At 37.1% G+C, this 24,811-nt stretch overlaps 1 protein-coding gene across 1 annotated transcript; it reads right to left on the bottom strand.

Moving 5' to 3' along the window:
- Positions 1–251: 251 nt before the first annotated feature.
- MMADHC (metabolism of cobalamin associated D) lies at positions 252–19,411 on the bottom strand. The gene is made up of 8 exons (XM_067741986.1): positions 19,266–19,411; positions 18,698–18,757; positions 15,194–15,338; positions 9,744–9,961; positions 7,070–7,175; positions 6,336–6,466; positions 1,748–1,834; positions 252–776 (listed from the first exon to the last, which is right to left on the bottom strand). The coding sequence occupies exons 2-8, from the start codon at positions 18,704–18,706 to the stop codon at positions 582–584; spliced, it is 891 nt and encodes a 296-aa protein (XP_067598087.1). The 5' UTR covers positions 18,707–18,757; positions 19,266–19,411; the 3' UTR covers positions 252–581.
- Between the last annotated feature and the right edge of the window lie 5,400 nt (positions 19,412–24,811).

The raw sequence follows: 24,811 nt of genomic DNA, 5'->3' as shown, positions 1-24,811 counted from the left end.
CCTTATTCTTCTTTTCCTGTACATACATTATTTCAAAGTAATACTCAGATGGCACCAGGACATCTAACAAGTAATATAGTAAAAAGAAAATTAAAAAAAAGTTAAATCTACACTGAATCCAGATTTCTCAACTGCATTTATTAAAAAAAAAACCAAAAACGAAAAAACAAACTTTAAGAAGATTAATATTGTAGTTTCTTAGGAATCTTTAAGAATTATATTTTAAAAATACTGCAATGAAAAAACACATGTCATAACCAAATGTATGATTTATTTTTGGAGAAAAATAATTAAAACTGAGGTTTTTCCAATTAAGGGGAGAAATAACAATATGAGATCATACCCTGGTTACATGTTAGTTATCACATTCTATACAATGTGGATGTGCTCAAGATGTATTTCATGATATTATGAATGAACATTTGAAATTTAAAAATCACAAACCGCTTGCCAATATTGTAAATTCATAAATGTTCAAATAAATACCTACAAGGAATTAAATTTTGAAAACTGAAGCCTTTGACAGTGTACAGATCATCCCAAATGTTACAAATAGCAGAGCAAATAAGTTGACATTACTGCTAGTTTCCACTTAATTTCTTCATAATATGGCTCTCTGGTGTTGCATTAGTGAAGATACTTCCTACAACCACATGGGTACCCCAGAGACTGTGGCGAATCACTTTACAGCAACCAAGATCATCAACAGAGAATCCTAAATGTCGATAGCGTTCATCTGTCTCAAAAAGAGTGTTGTTTGTATATGGTCCAAAAAACTGGAGGAAATAAAACAAGTCATATTTTCATTAGCTAGAAAGATAATGAAGTAATAATTTTTATGCAAATACGAACACGTATCTATATAAATACTCTGAATATTTAAAAAATCAAATAAGAAATAAAAAGGTCACATGGAACACCTAACTGTCCTAATACCTCCTCTCCCCTCAATACCTGTGCATTCTGGAAATGAGAAATGAATGATCTAGCAGACTGCATATTACCTAGAACCAAATGCATAATATTATATGACCTTTAGAGATGAAATAAGAATTAGGCAATCATCTATGGTTCACTTTTGTAATTTTTAAGATAAGAAAACTATCAGAGTAAGTTTTTCATTTCTAGTACTCACTAAATCTTGACTTTGAAAAGAAACAGTATATATTCCTATTTTAAGATTGAAAAAATTACTATTTGTAGTTAAAAGATATATACAGAATTTAAAATATGACCACAATAGTGGTTCAGTTATTTTCTTTAAAGTATAGCTTTACAAATGTTAATTTCCAAAAAGTTACTTTTCTAAATATTTCTTTACCATCCATATTCTTAATTCTAAAAATAAGTGTGTGTTTCTTCCTTAATGAAACTATTGGATACTAAGTTTTAACTAATGAACAGTAAACACACTAATTCAATGTAATTCAAACAATATCTATTAATGAGGATGGAAAATAAATTTTAAAATTATTTTTAATGAAAAAAATTTAAAGTGATGGAGAAGCTTAACTATGAGTGCCAGAGGTCCCTCAAAGTTGTGAATTCAACAGACTCTTGGTACCTATTGTGAATTCAACAGACTCTTGGTACCTATTTTTATACCTCTTTGCATAAAATTGTGAGGTTTTCAAAGTCTTAAATGGTCTACTTTTACCAAGGTTATAATTATAAACAATTTTATAATAAAAATAATTCCTACTTCAAATTATATAATGTGGCTTTCAAAATGTATTTAATTACTCACTGCCAAACCAGATGATGGGTCAATAAAGTCAGCCCAATAGCCTTCAGCTCGAAGGGCGTAGCAAATTTCTTTAGCACCGCTGATGAACTGCATAGAAAAAGGCACAAATAATATGCTCAAAGCAGCAGCACAGAGTGTTTTATTTCTCAATAAATTTTTAAGATAAATATTTTTTGCTTCAGATAGAGAATACAATAATATTAATAAACAATTAAAACTAATGATAAATTAAGACTGTAAAGTCCTAAGATTATTTTCACCAGTCCAAAAGATTAATGGTTCATATAATATTTTTTCTTTTAAAAAGTCTAAATTGTATATTTTTTTCTTCTAAATTATTTCCTATTTTAGGAACTATTTCTAATCACTTCTGTGCTATTAACTCCCAAATTTGTCATGGATTATAACCTACAGTTGCTATTTTGTATCATTACAGAGGTATTAGAAATAAGGTAAGAAAGGGAAAACAAAATATTCATAATGAAAAGATATGGACCATTCATTAATTTGAATGAAAGTTGGTTAAAAACATGTATTTGTTTGTGTGTCCTTCAAAAACACATCTACCCACTCACATAGTCATGAAATATTTCTGAAAAGGCACATAAAAATAATACGATAAATGGATAGATTGGGTACAGGGCTGGACCACATACTTCCTTTTCACTATACACCTCTCTATCTTTTGTATTATGTATAAACATTACAGACCACATGCATGTATTAAAATCTTGGTCTTACCATCCTAATTCCTACAATGTCTTTATTAGCTTTATCAGAAGTCTAAGCAGTGAAAAAGACTAGAAGCAAATATTAGAATCAGATTAGAATGTTAAAAAAAAAAAAAAAAGACAGACCATAAGTGTTTAAAGACAAGGGCACAGTTTCACTCACAGCTATAACAAAGTAACAGTTATCAAACTTGCCACTTGCTGAAAAATATAAAACTGACCAAAATATATGAGGCAACTGTTTTTAGACACTGAACAATAGGCAGACAAAACAGCAGCGGAGAAGGGAAACAAATAAGGTGATCCCCATATATGCTCCAGGCTTCTGTCTGGGGACACTCTCTTGTTGCAGGGCAAAGAAGTGGAGCCCAAGCAAAGTGATAGTGTCACTGAGCTGAGGGGGTAGAAAGCAAGAGTTCTGAACTGTTGAAGCATCTGGAATTTCTGGTGTAGGGTAATGGAGCAGAGGGAGATGCACAAATGGGCTTCCCATGTGGTCCGCGGAGCAATTTGCCCTGGTTCAGTAGCCAAGGGTTGAGCTGCGCAGATACAAGGTGAGATTCCTCAAGGTCCAGCAGAGAGTGCCAGCTGCGGGGCTGAGAGCTGAATGGTGATATCAGGGGTCACGCACTACAGGGTAACGTGAATTTCTGGTCCACCTATAGTGATGAGACCTCACTGAGCATCTCTGGCACTAACCTGAGATGCTCAGAAGTCCAAGCCTTGATAGCCCGAGGGCCAAACCTGGCTGGCTGCCTGCCTGTTTGTGTAAATACAGTTTTGCCGGAATGTAGCCATGCCTGTTCATTTATATATGGTCTGTGGTTGCTTTAACAATACATGGTAGAATTGAGTAGTTGAGAACCTATCACCTACAAAACCTAAAAATTTACCATCTGGCTCTTTACAGAAAAAGTTTGCTGATCCCTGCTATAGAGATATACAACTTTAACCTATTTTCTCCAAATACAGGCATATCTCATTGTTTTGGGCTTCACTTTATTGCACTTCGCAGGTAAGTTTTTTACAAATTGAAGGTTTGTGGCAACCCTGTGTCCAGAAAGCCTATTGGCAACATTTTTCCAATAGCATTTGCTCACGTCACGTGTCTGTTTGGCATTTCGGTAATTCTCTCAATATTTCAAACTTTTTCATCTATTATTATATTTGTTATGATGATCTGTAGTCTGTGATCTTTATTGATGTTTTACTACTATGACTCACTGAAGGTTCAGATGATGGTTAGCATTTTTTAGCAATAAAGTATTTTTAAATTACGGTATGTACTTTTTTTTAGACATAATGCTTTTGCACACTTAGACTACAGTACAGTATAAACATAACTTTTATATGCACTGGGAAACCAAAAAATCTGTGTGACTCACTTTATTGCGATATTTGCTTTATTATGGTGGCCTGGAACCTAACCTGCAATACTTCCAAGGCATGCCTGTACTTTCTTGTAAACTAACGAAAAACATTTAGATAATACTGTACTCTATAGGTTATTTTCATACTTAATATTTACACTTACTGCTGTATTTCATTAATTCTCATAATTCTTAAAAATAGGAAAACTGAGTATGGTTTAGGAAAGTCATTAGAATTATGTATCAATTTAATAAAAGATGTACCATACACAAAAACTACAAGGGGAACAAAACGATGCATTTAAATGTTTGCAAAGGTTAACTAAAAGAATCCCAAATGATCACAAAAAGAACCAGTTTAAGTATTTTTCTTAAAGATTTCTGCTTGGGACTTGCCTGGCAGCGCAGTGGTTAAGAATCCGTCTGCTAGTACAGGGAACATGGGTTCGATCCCTGGTCTGGGAAGATCCCACATGTGGACCAACTAAGCCTGTGTGTCACAACTACTGAGCCTGCACTGGGAGCCCGCGAGCTACAACTACTGAAGCCAGCACACCTAGAGCCCGTGCTCTGCAACAAGAGAAGCCACCGCAATGAGAAGCCTGCGCACCGCAACAAAGAGTAGCCCGCGCTCGCCACAACTAGGGAAAGCCCGTGTGCAGCAACGGGGACCCAACGTAGCCAAAAATAAATTAATTAATTAAAAAAAAAAAGATTTCTGCTCATCAATAGCAAACACTGACATCTGCTGGTAAAAAACTGAAATAAAGTAAACCACAACATATAATATCTACTTGGACAGTAAGCTATGTGTGGTTCTAAAATAACCACTAACATGTCTAAAATAAAAAATGTTTTTTCATAAAAAAATAAAATAGTTTTAGTCATTATAAAGTTTAAAATGCACATGATAAAGCGTGTTGCCATTTCAAAGGCTGGAAATTTTTTTTTTTAATTTATTTTATTTTTTGGCTGCATTGGGTCTTTGTTGCTGACTTACATCTATACGGGAGTCAGTATCAAATGAGGCTCAGAATCTTGAATGGTTCAAAAAGTAGGACTTATTAATACAATGCACATATCAGAGCAAACTCTCTAGTGTCTAAATGGTAGTATACATTTACTAATCATTGTCAATATATAAATAGAAAATGTTTATTGAGTTATTATGTATTTAAATTTCACTTCTCCAAATTCAGATCTTTTAAAGATCAGAGAGAATGCCTTATGCCTCTCTGTAATTTCTTTGTTAGCTAGCATATATAACTTGCTCATGATTATTAATTACCACATGGAATTTATTAGTAAAGTTATATGTGGGACATTTAAGTATGAAGTCATTACCATAAAATACTCTATTGAGTATGTAAATAATATTTTTATAAATGAAGAGAACCATACATCCAACCCTAAAGAAAATATAAAATAATTCCAAATATTATCCTGTATGTAAATTACTAAAGAGAATTTTTTCAACTATAGTTAGCTAAGGTGTCCAAGTGAGCTAATCCCAACATGTCATACAGGCAAAGGAATATTCCTTTCTATCTTGTAGAGAAAGAAATTGATATAACTGAACATCAAGCTCTTAGATAAATAATTATATAATTTTTAAATATAAGACTTTAAGTTACTACTTCTCATTTCTCAGGTTGGTAAAAATGAAAAGTAATGCTAATATCCAGGGTAAAGGTGAGAGCATATATACTAGGACAGTCTTTTTGGCGGGCAAATTGGCAGTATCTTTCAAAACTTAAAATGAATATACCCTCCGATTTCCCTATTTAGGAATATGTAAGTATGTACAAAAAATATATGTACAAATATATTCACTGCCTGTAATAGCCTAAGTTTGATTTTCAACTTATAAATGACTAAAAATTTTTTTAAATAATTTAAAAAATTTACGGTTTGCCCATGCAATGTAATATTACACAGATTTTTACAAAGAATGAAATAAAATCTATGCGTAATGTTATGGAAAGGTGTCAAAACATATCTTCTAAGTTAAAAGCAAAGGATGGGAAAAAAATGTGGGTATATACATTATATTATTATTGTACTGTACACTGTTATTGTTTACCCCTTTAAGAAGGCTGAGGTATTTTCACTTTTTACTTGGCATGCTTGAGAGAGAGAGAGAGAGAAAGAGACATGGAGGGGGAGAGAGGATCAGAGAGAAGGAGAGAGAGATGGGTATGAAGAGTTAATTTTACATTTTTGTTGTTTACTATATTCCCAAATTTCCTAAACCATAAATTTAAAAAAAACTGAGGAAGTACTGGACAGAATCTAAGTTTTTCAAAGACACTAAAAAAAAAAATTGTGGTATTTTTATTCTCAGAAAACATGTAAGTTTTTTAGTACTGGAATACATTAGCAGAGAATTAGTAAAGGCTAGAAAAAATAGCCATCATTTTAAAACACTGGTTCATTGGTATTTAAATAAGATCATAAAATTAAATTGTCAGCAGCTGAAAGAATTACCTTTTCTAAGAGCATTTCTCTTTCAGTTTCTACCTCCTCACTCCAAACAGTCATATCATTCTTAGTTTTCTGTGTTACAGTCAGAATCATTAGTTTGTTGGTGGCTACTTCTGGAAACAGTGATTCAAAATCTGTAAGTAAAATAAGAATAAAACTCCAGAAAAAAATAAATTTTTTAAAAAAAGAAACAGTTCATAAAATACTTTAGAAAAATGATGATTAAGTTAAATTATTATGGTACCAAGTTAGGTTTATAAATGCATATTAGTTTTGAAAAGGATGAAATGCATTTAGTTTTGGTTTACTTCTGCTCTTTTTGGATGAACGAAAATATATTGCCAACAATTCTGAAGAGTAAGTTGGGTTACATGTTCTTGGTCTTGTAATTTAAAAAAAAGTTTATTATTAAGATTTTTCTCAGTAGTACTAATGTATTAGCTCATGGAAATTATGGCTGTAATAATCACCCAGGAGTGGGATGACTTTAGGAAAAGATTTAGGAAAAAAGTTATTAAAAATTCTACTATTCCTATCTAATGGCAGCATGAGGTCAGATGTCAGGGGACACTTGAAAGCCTTATCTTGGCCAGGCAATCATCATTTCCAGCTAGACATATTAAAATACTAAGTTATAAAGCATTACGATTCCAATGGAGTACATTATTCAACACATTAAAAAATTAGTGACATTATCTAACACACACTAGTGTAAATATGAATAAAGCACAACATACCTCTTCGCAGCAATTCCGGACATGTTTGGATTGCACACTCTACTTTGGCACTTTCAAAGTAAGTTTCCGCACTGTTAATTTCTTGCTCAACAGGTACATCATTACCCTAAGGCGGAATAAGAAATATAAGTAAACAAAATCTGGAGTTCAAATAAAATATCTTGCCTGTTATAAACCTGTTTTCCCTAGAAAGTTTTTTCAGTAATCCTAACCTAGCTGGTGATGGGGTAATAGGCAGTGTTTTCTTACATACTCAAACTTTTCTCTATGATGAATGTAATATTTGAAAATTTAAAAAAAATGTTGAATTAAAAAAAGGAACATATAAATACCCTGATATTCTAAGACTTAATATGAATAGACGTTGGCTAAAAAACTAACTAAAATGCGCCATGATTGTGTCTTACAATGTTACCTCTTCTGATATTCTGTTATATCTAATTATCCTTCCTTTTGTTGTATAATCTGTAAAATGAGGATAAGAACACTAACTTACAAAGCAACATGATTAAACATATAGCTTCTCCAACAGGAAGTGCTTAGAGGCTTTTATTCAACAGAAATTTACAGGGTGCCTATTATACACTAGACATTATAAACAGGAACAGGCACTACAATGGTAAAAAATCCAGTCTTCACTCTTAGGTATATAAGAGTTAGTAGAAGAAAAATGCATGAACAAATAAATGCAATCCATATCAGAAATGCTACATAGTTATAACGGAAGTCTTCTGGAGGTATAGATGGGGAAGAAACTTGCTTTGCTGGCAGAAATCAGGAAAAGGTTGAAATCACGTTTGAGTTACATATTAATTAACATGTGTGTCTGACAGATAAAGAATAGACAGACTATAGGTTAAGAATTCAGGAGGAAAAAAACAGTCCAGCAAGAGATAATAACGTGCAAAGGCATACAATGGTCAAAGGGAATGGTGTAATTTTAAAAAAATGAAAATATGCTGTGATTGGAGAACAGAAGGAGTAAGGAAGTAGTGGGAAGTAAGGTGAGAAAGATAAGGGATCAAAATTGTGGAAAGCCATTTATGCCACATTATGAAATTTTGAAAAAGCAATGAGGAATATCAACATGCGATATAAAAAGCTAATGACAGTATTACTGTAGAGGATGTATGGCAACGAGGAAGAGCAGGTGACAGACCAGTAACAGCCAAAAATTACTGATCACTTAGTGTAATAAGTATTTTACATACATTTTCACATTTAATCCTCATAGCAACTTTGTAGGCCAGGGATTATTATTATCCTCATTTTACATATAAAGAAACAGAGGCTCAGAAAGGTGAAGTAACTTTTTCAAGGTCACAAAATTAAGTAAATGGCTGAGTTAATCTCTGAATACAGATTTATCCTATCTCCACAGTCCATCATACTATAATGCCTATAAAAATTGAGGTAAGATAAGGAGGCGCTGAACTTTGGCAGTATTAGTGAGAATTGAAGGTACACAAATTATTTAAGAGCTACTTTCAGAGATAGAAGCAATGTAATTCTGTCACTATTTACAGGGGTATGATGAAAAGAGGAGTCAAGGTTGGCACTATAATTTTTATTTTTGGGACAGTGGGAGGATGACTAAGTCACTTATACTACTGACAACATGGGAATAAGGACAAGTTTTGAGAGAAAAAGGACTAATTCAGTACTAGACGTGTAAAATCTTGGGACTTCTGAGACATCCAGATAAAGATGTTTGGCAGGCAGATAGTAATATAGAACCAGAAATGTCAGAAACAGAAATAAGAAGCTAGGAAATATGAATACACAGCCTGTGGAGAAAGCCAAGGACTTAAGTGACCGGGGAGCAAGTCAAATGAGAAAATGAAGATCAGAGACATTTGGGAAATATCATGTAACTGGTAGACAGAGGAGGAGTCAAAAAGACTGAGAAGGAATATCTGAGATAAAAAGTCAGGGGAGGTCAACTGTGTCCCAGTGTTAGGTTATCTGATATCACCCATAATTTGAGGGGTTGCTGCTTTTAATAATATGGCTTTGATCAAAATCTCAACCTGAAGCTATACAGAAATATGAAAAATGATAAGGATCGGGGTTTGAAAGAAACTCTGAAATGCATGTAACTTTCCATTTGAGTGAGCAATGAGCAATACTAGTTTTAAAATGCATTTAAAAATTCATATGCGATACCAGTTTAAAAAACTCATTAAAAAAAACCCTCAGGAATTGTTTTTACAAAAGCTATTTAAAAATCCTCCTCTTCAGTCTACTGTATCCAGAGTTTCAGAGATCTCAAAATTTTCTTTTTAAATGGCTAGAGGAATATAAAACTAGTCGGAATTTGGTCCATATATAAATTACAATTACCATTAATAAAAGTGAAAAACAGGGAATATAAATTTCCAGTTATAGAATTAAGTTATTTATATTTGAAATAAACATTTAGTAAAAAAATATATTTTTGAAGAATTATTTAATTACCTAAAAGAGACTGCAATGTAGTTAGGTGAAAAAAATTATATAGCAAACGCTATGTACAGGACAATGCCAAGCTTTTAAAGGCTATATATGTTGTTTCTGTTTATACTGGATTTAAATAGATTTTTTTTTTACTTTTTCAATGAAAGTAATATGTTCAGTTATCAGAAATTAATACAGCATTAATAATTAGAAAAACAGAATGACCTTAACAACTTACCTGAAATTCATTCACATATTGTGCCATAACAAACTCATGTCTTTCGCTCGATAAAGGTTCTGCTAGAACATCAGGTAAAGTTTTATGAACCTGGCTTTTCTTCTGTGATGTGGTCCCATTGAGGTGACAATCAAAACCTATGTTCCCAGGAAGCTGGAATCTCTGATCCTGAGGTCCAAATGGTCCCATAGTTTCATCGGGCCAAACTGTTCGAGAGCCTAAAGAGGAACGACAAAATGAATCATTTTCTCCTTACTAGTTAAGTACATTGGTAGACTGAAAGAATGTTCTTCTTCCAATTAGGTATTTTTTTTTAGCTAACCAATAGTTGTTTGAAGTTTGCTTTCCTGTGTAAATATAAATTAGTTTGTTTCATGTTATTCCAAAAGACTAATCAAAGCAACCAGCTGTCAGCTCATAGGTAATTCCATTACTAGGGAAAGAATTCAATAAAGTACTGTAAATGTAATTCTTTTTTTTTTTTGGCCATGCTGTGCGGCTTGTGGGATCTCAGTTTTCTGACAAGGGACTGAACCTGGGCCATGGCAGTGAAAGCCCGGAATCCTAACCACTAGGATTACCAGGGAACTCCCACACTATGTAATTCTTGACAGTCATTAAAAAGAATATGGTAAATCTTTACTGATAGTGAACGAAGTCCAGTACATATTACATTAAAAGAAAAAGCTAAGTCAAAGAACAGCATATATGTCATTTATTTTTCATCCTTATATTTGTGTTTTTAAATACAGTAAAAAAAACATCTGTAAGGAAAGACATCAGACTTAATGGTGGCTACCCTTGGGGAGGGGCATTCAACTGCTGTTACCTGGTGGCACAAAACATTAATGGACTGGAAAAAAATCTTGTACGAACCAATGTGACATAATGCCCTGTTTACCAGCTACATGAGTTAATATGGATTTAATACTTACAGAAGAATAGACCACATTTTTATTCCTGTAAAACTTAAAAAAATCCTGACATGTGAAAAATTCAAAAAGATCCAGAAAAGAATAAATTAGAAAATCAAATGAAGAAATACTCAGAGTAGGAATTTTGTTTAGAGAAAGGAAGGGACAACTGCTGCAGACTTTAGCTGGCAATAAAAATATTTATAAATTTATAAAACTTATAAAAAATTTATAAAAAAAAAATTTATAAAAAAAAATTTATAAACTCTGCCAGAACTGAGTGACTAAAAACGACCATGTCAATATGGCTGCCCCCATATCGCTCTTCCATACCTATGACAGACATCACCCATCAACTGCAGAACATTTCCCTGCTGAACACAGACACTGTCACATGATTCTCAACCTAAACACTCTAGCCCAGTATGTCTCAAACTTTTAATTATTTAAGAATCATCTAAGATCTTCTCAAAATGCAGATTCTGATTTACTAGGTCTGCAGTGGGGCTAAAAATTCTTCGTTTCTAAACAGTCCCAGATGATGCTGATGCTATGCCATGCTATGCTATGCTGGTCTGCAGATCACACTGAGTAACAAGGCTCTCGACAGCCACTAATGATTGACTGGAGTCAGTTCACAAACTTAAACTTACCAGCTATTTTGAAGAACATGGGTTCTACAGATTATTCAGATCTGTTTCTTTAAATAAATATCCCATATTAACAGTGAATGTGAGCATATTTTCAAATGTTTACCAGTCATTTAGGTTTTCTCCTACAGAAATAGCCTGTTCAAATCCATTTTTGAAATTTGTTTGGTTTTCTACTGGGTTTTCTTTCTCCTATTGATCTACAAAAATTCTTTATATAGTTGTCCCTAGTTATTCACAGGGGACTGCTCCCTGGACCCCCACAGATACCAAAATCTGCATATGCTCAAGTCCCTTATATAAAAGGGCATATCTCTACTGACCTTTGAACAACTGAGGGGTTAGCTGTTCAAACCCTGCATGCAGTCAAAAATCTGAGTATAATTTATAGGCAGTTCTCTGTATAGTCGGTTCCACATCCTCAGATTCAATGAACCGAGAATTGTACCGTACTTATTTAGTTTTGAAAAAAATCTGCGTATAAAGTGGACCTGAGCAGCTCAAAACCATGTTGTCCAAGAGTCAACTGCACGCACATATACTGTAACCTTCGTACATCACATCCTCCTGTATACTTTAAATCATCTCTAGATTACCTATAATATCAAAAACAATGTAAATGATATGGTGTGTGGCAAATTAAAGTTTTGCTTTTTGGAACTTTCTGGAATTTTTTTCCTCAAATATTTTTAATCCTTGGTTGGTTGAATGTGAGGATGAAGAACCCATGGATAAGGAGGGTTGGCTGTATATTCACAATGCAAACCCTTTACATATTCTGAGTGACAAATCTTTCATTTATGATAGATGTATATTTAGCCTTCAGATTATGAAAACTGAGGAGTAATCAGAGATGGAGTTAGAAAACTGGACCAAGAAAACCAGGGGAGGCTTTGCATGCCCAAGTGAACTTATATTACACTGTAAGTAATGTGTTGCATGAAAAAGGATTCCATGGGCAATTCCTTTAGAATACATCAGGTAAAGTTTCTAAGAGCGCTCCCTGAATATTTTAGTGTGTATTATAAACCTCTACGATAGGACTATGGTATAAAGCATTTCTCCAAGTTAACTAATCACAGAGCTTAAAAAAATTTTTTTTTCATCCTTGAACAATGATTCATAGCTTGGGAATAGTTTAGGAACTGCTACTGAAAGCAGTGGGAGATAATCGAGGCTTATGAAGGAAGTGACATGATTTAAAGTATTTTAGAATGATTGATAGTGGTGCACAAGATGGATAAGAAAAAGCAGACTTTGATTTAATAAACACTCAAAGTGACAGCTACATTTAAGAAATTCAGCAAAGAATCAAGAAGTAGTAACATAGTTTAATAGGATCAAAAGAAGATTTGTTTCAGGGAGGACTGTGTGCTCAAAGATCATTAGAAAAACACTAAAGTTCAAGAAAATAAGTTTTAGAAACCAATATTCAATCTTCTTTTAAAAAATATTGTAACTTTCTGGTATAAATATTTAGGCAAGAGCTCTGATTTTATTTTCAGTGGGATAAACTCAACTTTAGAAAATCAGTAAAACCTCAAGAAGAAATACAGTAAGTCCCCTACACACGCATGAGTTCCATTCCGAGAGTGTGTTCATAAGTCCAATAAAGTTAGCCTAGGTACTCAACTAACATAATCGGCTAGCATATAGTACTGTACTGTAATAGGTTTATAATACTTTTCACACAAGTAATACATAGAAAACAAACACAAAAAATAAAGACCTTTAAATCTTACAGTAGAGTACCTTGAAAAGTACAGTAGTCCAGTACAACAGCTGGTGTACAGGGCTGGCATTGGGTGAACAGGCAAGAAGAGTTACTGACTGGAGGAGGGAGAGGAGGTGGGAGATGACAGAGCGGAAGGATCATCAGCAAGGAGATGGAGGGCAAACTGCAATTTCACTGATGCCTGACGTGGATGGCACAGGCTCTGCTTCCTTGCTGGACTCAATTCTATCTACCCTCTTGAAAAAACAATCCAGTGATGTCTGGGTAGTAGGTCTTTTTTTCTCATCATAGATGACATGGTAGCAGTGGATTGCATTCTGAATGGCTGCTGCAACCTCTGTGTACTGTTCTACATTTTGGTCCTGTGCCTCAAAAACTAACAGTGCCTCCTCAAATAAAGAAAAACCCCTTGCATCATGAATCTCTTCGGTTCTTCAGTTACTTCTTCTTCCTTTTGTCTCTTTTCGTCCTCTCTTGCCCTCCAACTCCATCAGGTCTTCATTAGTAAGCTCCTCATGGTGCACAGCAAGGATTTCAATGAAGTTGTCCTCTTGCAGATCTAGCTCCAGCTTCTCGCTGAGGGTCACTAAGTTGCTGAAGACCTCTTTGGACTCCTCATCCACCTTTCAAATCCACGAAAATTGTGAACAAACTGCAGGCAAAGGTTCTTCCAAACCCCATTCATGGGTACGGCCGTAACCTCATGCCAAGCAAAGTCAATGTTTTTTATGGCCTCGTGGATGTTACAGTCCTTCCAAATTGTCACAAGGTTGTTCCTGATTCGTCACTTGCCTTTACTGCCTGATGAAAACTGTGACGTAAATAATATTTCTTGAAAGTTGCTATAACTCCCTGGTTCATAGGTTGGATGAGAGATGTAGTATTCGGTGGCAGATGCACTACTTTGATGTTGGGATGAAAGTCGTCCATGAATGGGGGGTGGCCCAGAGCACTGCTGAGCAGCAAAAGAATGTAGAATGGGATGTCCTTCTCCAAGCAATACTTCTCTACCTCTGGGATAAAGTGGTGGAAAGACCAGTCCTGGAAAATGGCCTGTGTGACCCAGGTTTGGGGGTTACTCTCCCACACAACAGGAAGAGAGCCCTTGGCTATGTTTTTAAGGGCTCCTGGGTTCCCTGAGTGATAAACTAAGAGAGCCTTCAGCTTCATATCGCCGGAAAGAAGCATTGCCACCAAACAACAGAGGTAGCCTATCCTTTGCTGCTTTACAGCCTGGCATCAACTTTTCCCCCTTACTGATGTAACTTTTCCTCTGGCATCCTCTTCCAGTACAGTCCTGTCTCATCCACATCAAAAACCTGCTCAGGTGAATACACACCTTCATCAATAATTTCTCGAAGCATTTCAGGAAATTCCCGGTCAGCTACCATATCTGCACTTGCTGCCTTGACACTTACTTTTACATTGTGAAGGTTGGCTCTAGCCTTGAACCGATGAAACCAGCCATGGTTGGCATTAAAAGATGTGCCCTCTGATTCTTTGCCGTGTTTCAAGTCTTCATAAAGGCTTTTAGCTTTCTCTTGAATCAGCATTAAGCTGAGTGGGACTTGACGCTGATGCTGACCCTCCACCCACATACTAAGAAGTTTCTCCAACTCCTTCATCACTTTTCCACGCTTCTTCGATATTATTGTCAACATCATCGGCACAGCAGACTTCATGTGTTCCATGACCTTGTCCTTGTTCTTTAGAATCATGCTGACGGTTGAACGATGCATGTTATAAGAATGAGCAACGTCTACCTTCTTTTCGCCTCATTCCACTCTCTCAATTATTTTCACTTTTGTTTCCATTGCTATTGCTTGGCGCTTCTTAGCAATACCAGCTATACGCTGCTTTTACGCTTGCTTCCGGACATCCTGGGCTTGAAATAAAGATACTGTACTACTGTACTCTATACAGTACCATAAAGTACACAAAAGCACAACCACTTGTAGAGAATGCACACACGTGACAATGTACACCAGACACGTGAACTAACTTGCGTGACTGGTCACGCGAACTCGTGTTCACATCTCTGAAAGTTCACAACTTGAAGGTTTGTATGTAGGGGACTTACTGTATTACAGGAAACACAACTCAGAAGGTTATGAAACAATTATAAGTAAAGCAATAATAACTTTTACATACAGATATCTGGAGGTGCAGTGGCCACATGAGACTCATCAGAACCTGAAGATCCTGCAGTTGAAAAGGCTCTGGGATTGACAACCCTTTTAACTAAAGAGCAAAATCCTGGGAGATAGGAAACCAGTCTGGCTCTGTTACAGAGCACCTAAGAAGGACACAAAAATCAAAATTATTCTGGATATAAATGCTATACTAACACAGACAATCTCTGGCAAATCCTCACATTGCAATATATCTTTTAAAACCAATGTTTATTCTACTATTATTGAGCAGCTACCATAGGATAAGCATCATGTACATTTATAATTTTAGAAGTAAATACAAATATTTAAAAAACAAGTAATAAGTTACTTTGGGTAAAAATATATGGCTTTCCCAAGGCCAGAATTAAGAGTGCCATACAGAAAGAATGGGAACCTCTAAAAGTTGCCCTATTTAGTGATGACACTAAAAAGGTAACACAACTGATAAGATTCTGTTCTCAAAATAAAGAACTTTCAAAACCTCTCCTAGAAACAAAACCTATTTACTTTCTAACTCTTCTCTTCTTTTACTGCTGTAAATTGTACTAATTATCTACCATACCATCTTTCCTCTTTCTTTAATGGCAATGTCCACTTTCCTCCGTTTTAGCACACAACTTTGTGATACATTTTCTGCTCTTATGTTCATTCCCTAGACTCTGAGGTCAGTTACAATGGATGAATGTGTAAACATCTTTCACGTATAAACTTTCATCAAAATACTTAAGTCAGAATAATCTAATGCAGGGGTTGGCAAACTATAGCTGAATATAGCCTTCTGTCTGTTTTGGTGAATAAAGTTTTATTGCCATACCCATTTATGTATGGTCTGTGGCTGCTTTCATGTCATAATGGCAGAGTTAAGTAGCTTCACAGAGACTCTACGGCCTACAAAGCCTGAAATATTTGCTATCTGGCTCTTTATATTAAAAAAAGAAATCGCTGACTCTTAGATTAGTGGAAAACATGTAAGAACAAATACTATATCATCTGTGAAATGCTATCAAAAGATCTGAATAATTAAGAGACCCTTGAGGACATAGGCAAAAAGTTTCATGGAGGATATACTTAGTTGTGAAGAAATAGAAATTTGCTGGGGAAAGGGCATTTCAATGAGTGACTATCAGGAACAAAGGGATGGAGTCATAAAGGATGTACTCAGAAGAGTGACAAGTTCACTGAAGGTGGATATAAGGTAGTGCAGTAAAAAACAAGCTTGAAAGTTAACTTGTGGGCAACTTTAAAAGGCTTTATACTTGACACAGACAGGAAAGGGCCTGTTATATCAAGATAATAAATCAGAATTTTAACCTGTAGGCAGGGAGGAAAAGAGTAAACTGATAAAAATAAAGGATGTTTTAAGGAATGTACCACTAAGGGCAGTGTAGAGAATGGAGTGGGATTAGAGAGCTGGTATGAAAAATAGTTACCAGGATGTTGAAATAGTCTAGATACTGTAGAATCACTCTTTTTCCCTTTCACATAGTATTCTGAAATCCAGCCCTGTGTTCCTTCTGACTTTCTCATCCTAAGTACAAGAATACATCCTAACTGGTCGTTCTACTTCTCTGACATAATTTCTTACTCATTTTATCCCTCCTTCTCTTACTCCACTCTTTAGTCACATAAAAATATCTACCCAAGTCTTCCCATATTTCTCTGCCTTCTTTATTCTGCCACAAGATTTCTTCTGCTAAAAGGTCCTTTTCCCTCTCCTCCTAGGCCTGACAAATTCCAACTCTTTCTACAAGATCTGGATAGACAGAACCTCCTTTATATGTCTTCAAAATGCAAGACCTGTCTCCAGAGCATTCTGCCCACCTGAAAATTTAAGCATCTTCCCTTGGGTGTGCACCCAACCTGCTCAGAGACAAAAATGGTAATTCTCAGTGGTACAAGAAATTTGAATTGTATATCAACATTGAGCAATTGTGATATTTCACACAAAAGATCCAGACTTTCAGCTGTTCTTACAAACTCCAAAGATCTGGCAGTGCTGGATTCACATTCCCAAATGACATTAGTTGGCAACACATCACTGTAGCTAAGGAAAGTCTGCTCCCTTTATATCAGAAATGAGTATTTCAGTTTGTACAAGTCCCCACCAAGGCTTCTTAATTGACCTGTTCAGCCTCTGAAGCATAGACATACCTGACCCATGCTATGTATGCAAACTAAATTGTTGAAGACATACATATCTATCTTCATGTTTCATTAGTAACATCCATTCAGCACTTAAAATGCACATAAACGAACACAAATTTTTAAACATATATTTGAATATTGTTTTATGTAAACTTCTAACAATAAAAGTATCCTTCAAAATACCTACTGGATTAATTTATTCATTCAAATCAAAATAAAGCCAGGTCAAATATTAGCATACTACTCTAACTGGTATCTTTCCTTTGAGAGTAGCACATGCTCCTTTTACAACATTCCCTTCCTATGATTATGGCTAGGTATAAATTCACCTTAACACACGGGATACACTAGTGGTCTACGTTTACGACTTGGCCTTATAGTCTTACCATTAGGCTGTTACTTAATATATCATATTTGACTACAGGAATACTCTCCTGGCTAACTGTTGCCATATTAGTCTTCCTAACACACAGCTCTAATTAAATCACCAAAATTTAAAGAATAAAGTCCAAATTACTGGGTTTGGCATTCAAGACTCTCTATTACATGATTCCAAATCCACAATCCAACCTTCTCACTTATCTCTTTCACACATTTTACATTCAGGAAGACAGAACTTACTTCCTGATTTTTGAAAGGGGGGGTGTCTTTGAATATACCTCCTGCTCTGCCCAACCAAACCTCAGATTATCTAATCCCACCCATCTTTCAAACCTCAAATGCTTCTCTGATTAAGTGAACACAAACCCCTACTTTTCCCTCTCCACAAAGCTCTGAATCTGCACTGTACCTTTGTGTAGGTTTTAAAATTAGTTTCTACTCTTATTGTAATTGTTTTAAAATATGTCTTGTGTTCCCTATGGCAGGATGCGTCTGAGTAATCGCTGTACTGTTACAGTGAATAAATCTCTATGGCCTGTGAGAATAATATCTCTTGCGCCCATTTTGTAGTATTTGGAAGGTGACTTCTTATACTGAAACTGCTACAAAACCTTCAGTTTACCTAACCAAAGAAACAGAAAACGGCTTAAAAATAATTCTAAATATTTACTGAAATAATGTCTTTTAAAACTACTGAAAGGGTGCTGGCACTGAATTTATTTCTAAAAACGAATTTATAGAAATAAATAGACGTGTATTGAGAAATATGTTGCGTTCAAACTACCCGCAAAGCATATCAACCTAATTCACACCCCTTGCTTCCCTTGCCATTTCCGGTACACTAATTACGAGAAACATTATGCCATCAATGCCATTATCATTAAACCCGTCCTTCCTAACGAGTTCCCAAACTATTTTATTACTATACTGCTTCTTAAGAGGCTAATTTACTCACATTGGCCATTTCTGGCGGGAAGGGCAGGCGAAAAATATCTTCCCTTTTGTAAAGTTATTCCTGGGAAAGGACAAAACAAACAGGCCGGTGACGGATTAAGCTCTAACAACAGATCACTGGGGTAACGTCCACCACCAGCCTACTGTGTGTCCCTCCACCGAGACAGGACCAAAGTCCAAGCTCTCCCCGAACCCCAAAATTCGCCCCCCGCCCCCACAGGGCACAGCTCGCTGCCCACAGGAGGGCGTGAGGCTCTCAGCACGCCCGGTTCGAGTCCGCGAATGGGACTCGACTCCGACTAGATCGGGGTGGCCAATGAGGAGCTCCACCGGGATGGAGTCCTGAGGCTCGAAGTAGGTATTTTAACACCGGTCAGGGCTGCCCGACGACAGAAGCAAAGGTGCCAGCAGAGATGAAGGATGAGCAAGCGAAAAGGATCCTAAAGACAGAATGCCAGGACGACTGGCGACAGCGATAGGGACCCTGTGGGAATAGAGGAAACACCGAGAGCTGCAGCCCGAAGATGGGCGAATTTGGAGGGGCTAACGCGGGCGGAAACCATACGTACCAGTCTACGCCGCCGCCTCCAGGTGTTGGAGACCCGGACTCTTCCCGTCTTCAAAATGGCGGCGCGACGGCAGAGCGGGTAGCGCCGAAGCTGGCAGTGCCCAGACTGAAGGAGTTGCTTCTGAGCACATCGATGGGAAGGATCGTCGAGCCGATGATGCGCACGCGCACAGGAGGCCCACGTAGAGCCGCCCTTCCATTGGATAGTCCCCCGCCGCGACGTGGGCGGAGATAAAGTGACGCGCGGATGACCTGGGAGCCTGGAGGCTTGAGCTCTGGAGCTGGGTTTAGGCAGCCGTTTAATTTCGTGCATTAACTCACTGAACTGAGGTATTTGAAAACCTCCTCTCTCCCTAAGACTTTCTTATTGCCTCCAAGAGGTAAAGTTTTCTGTTCATTGTGTGTGGTTTTTTATTTTTCAAGAAATCACTGTTTTTGAGAATAGGGCACTTAACGTTTTTCTTTATGTACCAGGCCTTTAAAATAGGAGCAATAAATATATATCCCCTTATTTATAAAGAGTATATAGGGCTTCCCTGGTGGCGCAGTGGTTGAGAGCCTGCCTGCCGATGCAGGGAACAGGGGTTCGTGCCCCGGTCCGGGAAGATCCCACATGCCGCGGAGCGGCTGGGCCCGTGAGCCATGGCCGCTGAGCCTGCGCGTCCGGAGCCTGTGCTCCGCAACGGGAGAGGCCGCAACAGTGAGAGGCCCGCGTAAAGCAAAAAAAAAAAAAAAAAAAAAAAGAGTATATAATTTTTATTTGTCAGTTACATTTAAAGACAATTAACTGAAGTCCATACTTTATTCATACTGATATATTTAGTTGGGTCATGTTGGGCAAGTTAGTCTCTTTAGTTTCCTCACTTCTAAAATGGGAATAAATGGATAAAGAAGATGTGGCACATGTATACAAAGGAATATTACTCAGCCATAAAAAGAAACGAAATAGAGTTGTTTGTAGTGAGGTGGATGGACCTAGAGTCTGTCATACAGAGTGAAGTAAGTCAGAAAGAGAAAAACAAATACCGTATGCTAACACATATATATGGAATCTAAAAAAAAAATGGTTCTGATGAACCTAGGAGCAGGACAGGAATAAAGACAGACATAGAGAATGGACTTGAGGACACGGGGAGGGGGAAGGGGAAGCAGGGACGAAGTGAGAGAGTAGCATTGACATATATACACTACCAAATGTAAAATAGATAGCTAGTGGGAAGGAGCCGTATAGCACACGGAGATCAGCTCGGTGCTTTGTGACCAGCTAGAGGGGTGGGATAGGGAGGGTGGGAGGGAGACTCAAGAGGGAGGAGATATGGGGACATATGTATACATATAGCTGATTCACTTTGTTATACAGCAGATGCTAACACAGCATTGTAAAGCGATTATACTCCAATAAAGATGTTAAAAAATAATAAAACGGGAATAATAATAGTGGCCAACTCATAGTTTGTGAAGATTAAATCAGTTGGTATGTAGCTAACACATATAGCACCACACGTGCGCACGCACAGCTCATGGCTTGGGAGTCACAGAGGCTTCTGAGTGTTGAAGTTACTTACAATTTGTTATTTCTTCATGACTCATAATTTCTCCTTCAAAGCGGCTTTCTTGTCTAGGTTATATAACAAGATTACTGGTTGAATGATGATCCTAAGCTTTTTGAGCCTGGGAGCCATATGTTATACATCTTTGCCAGGATAGAAAGTCATCTGTCAGGTAGAGGTAGGAGATAAGAGGAGTCAGTGATAGGCAGAATGGCAGGAGGCTGTCAGGAGTAACTTCATAGCGGAGGTGATGCTTGATCAGTGTTTTGAAAGATGAGTAGTTGTTTGCCTGAATGCCAAGAAAAGGCATTACAGGGGTGAGGGCATTTCAGTCAAAGGAAGCAGTTGGGACAGAGATACAGAATCCAAAACGCTATGGGCAGTTGGGGAGATCCCCAAATAGTCAAGGGATTCAGTTGGAAGTAGGGGCCAAATCATAGTCAGCCTGCAGTGCAGTACTAAGGTGGATGTAACCCTGGAAGCAACGAGAAGCAACTGGGCAGATTTAAGCAGTCATGGCATTATCAGATTTGTGTCTTGGGAAGATTCTTGGGTTTCAGTATAGAGGATAGGTTGGAAGGATGTGGAATTGGAACCACTGGATCAAGTGGTTAGGGGACTATTGCTGTGTCCATGAGAACATGCGAGCCTGAATTAAGGGCGGGGGGGAGTTGAGGAATTGATACTGCATAGCTATCCATTGGTTGCAGATGAGGAAAAGGACGAGTTGAAGATAACTCCTAAATTTTCGACTTAGAATACTTGGTGAATGGAGTTGCTTTTTCTGAGATTTGGAATCCAGTAATATTAATTTGTGGAATGTATGCTATGTGATGGCACCTGTATAGGGATTTTCCCATTATTTATTTTAATTCTCATAACAATCCAGAAACTGGATGTATTATTATCCTCATGTTAATATGAAGAAATTAAAGCACATAGCTTATGTATATTTATGAAGCTTCCAGGGCTGGATTTAAATCTATGTCTGTTAGGTTTAAGAATAGTGTTTTCTTTCCCATAGGTGTTGTCTCCTAGGAGTAAAACAGGTTTTAGGGGAAAGATAATGAATTTGATTTGGGATGTTTGAATTTTAAGATGCCTGAGGGGCATTTGAAAGCAGGCCTGTTGCTCAGGAAAGTGATTTATGCTGGAGACAGAGATTTGAGGTCATTGACATATGAGTAACAGTTAAGGCCATAGGAACCCCTTAACCTGGAACTCAACAATGGGCTTTTAGGGAGGAAGGTCTGTGAGACTCCTGAAAATGTATGCAAATTTTTGTGTATTTGTAAGCAGATCCATTCTTCCCTCCCTAGGGAGAGTGCACATAGCTTCTTCAGATTCTTAAAGGAGTTCATGACTCTGAAAAGATCAAGAACTACTAGTGTAGAGTATAAAAGAAAAAGAGCAAAAGTCAGAAGAGTAGGCAATATTAATTAAAGGGATAACAGAAGAAGAAAAAACTAGCAATGGAGACTGACAAATTTCAGTCAGAGGGTAAAAGGAAATCAGGAGAGAGTATTCTAGGCATGAAGAAGATAACTGCTCAGTTTTACTGGATGCTACAAAAAGGTGTTATTGAGGACCAAAACCAATCCATTGTATTTGATAACTAGGGCAATGGTGACTTTGCCAGAGGAGTTTCGGTGGAGTGGGGGTGGGAGGATGAAATTTTGATAACTGTGGATTCGAAGGATGAAACACAGCCTCTTAAGGGAAGAGATTTCACCTGTTTTTTCACTGTATTCCTGGGACTTCCCTGTATTCCCGCCACAGCGAGGTGATCAATAGTATTTATTGAAGGTTGAACAGATGAAGAAGTGGTGACCATTAATAACCAGGTACCATTAGTAACAGCTGCTTTTTCTTCTGTTTCCAGGCTCCATCCTTCAATAGCACTTATCCACCCAACAACCGGGCTGGGGGAGCAGTAGTGTCTCTATGGCATAAACGAAGAAACTGTGACTCAGAGAGGCTGAGTAAACTCCTTGATGCTGTACAACTACATACAGTGATGAATGTGAGATTCAGACTTGGATTTGTCTGGCTCCAAAATCTCTGTTCCTTCCATGACAATAAAACAAAGGAGAAGAAGAGTGAGAGGTGAGTATGTGCCTCTCAACTGTTATTAAATTTTCCCTTATCTATTCGCCTTCTTCCTTTCACTCTCTCTTGCGTTGTTCTTATTCTTCATAGACAAAGCAGTGCCTTCACAGAACTATAAAGATTGATCAAAGTACCAGATTTTGAGATTATTCAGAGGCCAATATGTAATCCTTGGGACTTTCATTCTCATCTCACTCTCACAGCTGCCTGCATTAATACTCTCTGATAAACACATGGTTTCCTTTTTATTCTGGAAAACATCGATTCTCAATAACAAAGGATGCATATTTAAGCAAACCGAGGAATATATAGTCATCACTGAATGCTCAACTTGGAAAGACTATTGTATTGCAGCTAGCTCTTTCTGTAAAGAGAGTAGGATTATAAAACCAAAAGAGACAAGAAGGAATATTTTCTGCTCAACCAAGCATATCTAAAGCATATTAGAAGTTTGGAGACAATATTCTGTGTTATTTTTTTAAAAAAAAGGTTGCATGGAACTATTACCTGGTTGTAAGAAAATAGCATGTAAAAAGGGATAATGTTATGAGTAAAAAGGGTATGGAGAAAAGAAAAGATGTGTGAACACTTGGTTTTTATTCTTTGACTTGGTCACAGAACTCAGCCATTGAGAACACATCTTTTTAAGTTGCCTGCATCAGTGCTGTGATAGCTCTTTAGTGTTTGATACATTAAGGCAGGTATATGTTTTGGCCTTTTATAAAAACTCAAGATTTTCCTGGAAACCCCTTGTATGTTCTAGCCATCCATTGCTAGGTAGCAATATGTGGATGTTACAGAGAAATGTTACAGAGTGAATGTTATTTGTCTCTAGGACATAATGGAGGAGGAGGAGCCTGTGATTTAATATTTTGGTTTTTAGTTTGAATGTGATTCATACAGTGTGTCACGGGACTGTAATTGTGATATTAGATATAGCAGTTGCCTATCTGCTCTTCTTTCTGTCTTTCTCCTTGTTGTTACGATGAAGACAATGATATTGCCTCCCTCACAGATATATGAAGGTAATCCATGTAAAGAATTTAACGCAGTGCGTGGCACTCGGCAAGTATGCAGTAAATGTTAGCTGATATCGCCTTCCTCCTCATCAGCTGCATTATTGTCATCATCACTGAACTCCTCTGAACTCCATTCTCATAGGGAAGTGGTAATGTGGTAAGGAGCTTTGGTTCCCTTATATATGCACAAGGCTTATCAGAGGTGATAATACTGCCACGACCTTCCTATCTCTTTGGTACTGGGACATTGTTTGGTCTAGAAAGGAACAGGCATGGGTTTAGGTGGGACTCCCCTCAGGATGTTGGCCTGCTTTGTTTTGAGCTACTTTACCTTGAGGTGATTATGCATGTATTTTATTTTATTTATTTTTTAAATTTTATTTTAAGGGGTAAGGGTGTAGGGGACATTTCATTGCTTAGTCCAAGGGGCCCTTCTTTTTTTAAAAAAAAATTTTATTTATATTTATTTTTGGCTGTGCTGGGTCTTCGTTTCTGTGCGAGGGCTTTCTCTAGTTGTGGCAAGCGGGGGCCACTCTTCATCGCAGTGCACGGGCCTCTCACTATCGTGGCCTCTCTTGTTGCAGAGCACAGGCTCCAGATGCGCAGGCTCAGCAGCCACGGCTCATGGACCTAATTGCTCCGCGGCATGTGGGATCTTCCCAGACCAGGGCTTGTAACCCATGTCTCCTGCATTGGCAGGCAGATTCTCAACCAGTGTGCCACCAGGGAAGCCCATGATTATGCCTGTATTTTAGAACTCAAAGCATGTAGACAGAGCAGAGAACAAGGATGAGGAGAAGATTTAAGCAAAAACTGATTAACCACTGAGTGAGAAGCATCTATAAGTCATATTTGGTAAACTTAGGATT

Source organism: Pseudorca crassidens, chromosome 6 (genome assembly GCF_039906515.1).
Source record: "Pseudorca crassidens isolate mPseCra1 chromosome 6, mPseCra1.hap1, whole genome shotgun sequence".
In the NCBI taxonomy this organism is placed as follows: Eukaryota; Metazoa; Chordata; class Mammalia; order Artiodactyla; family Delphinidae; genus Pseudorca; species Pseudorca crassidens.
This window is presented reverse-complemented; position numbering and strand designations above follow the sequence as displayed.

Excerpts from the sequence above, each read along its gene's own strand:
- MMADHC (XM_067741986.1), bottom strand. Across the intron at positions 9,962-15,193 it reads CACTGCACCTCCAGATATCT|GCTCTCGAACAGTTTGGCCC; the intron begins GTATGTAAAAGT and ends GTTCCTCTTTAG. Across the intron at positions 1,835-6,335 it reads GAGAAATGCTCTTAGAAAAG|TTCATCAGCGGTGCTAAAGA; the intron begins GTAATTCTTTCA and ends TTTTCTATGCAG.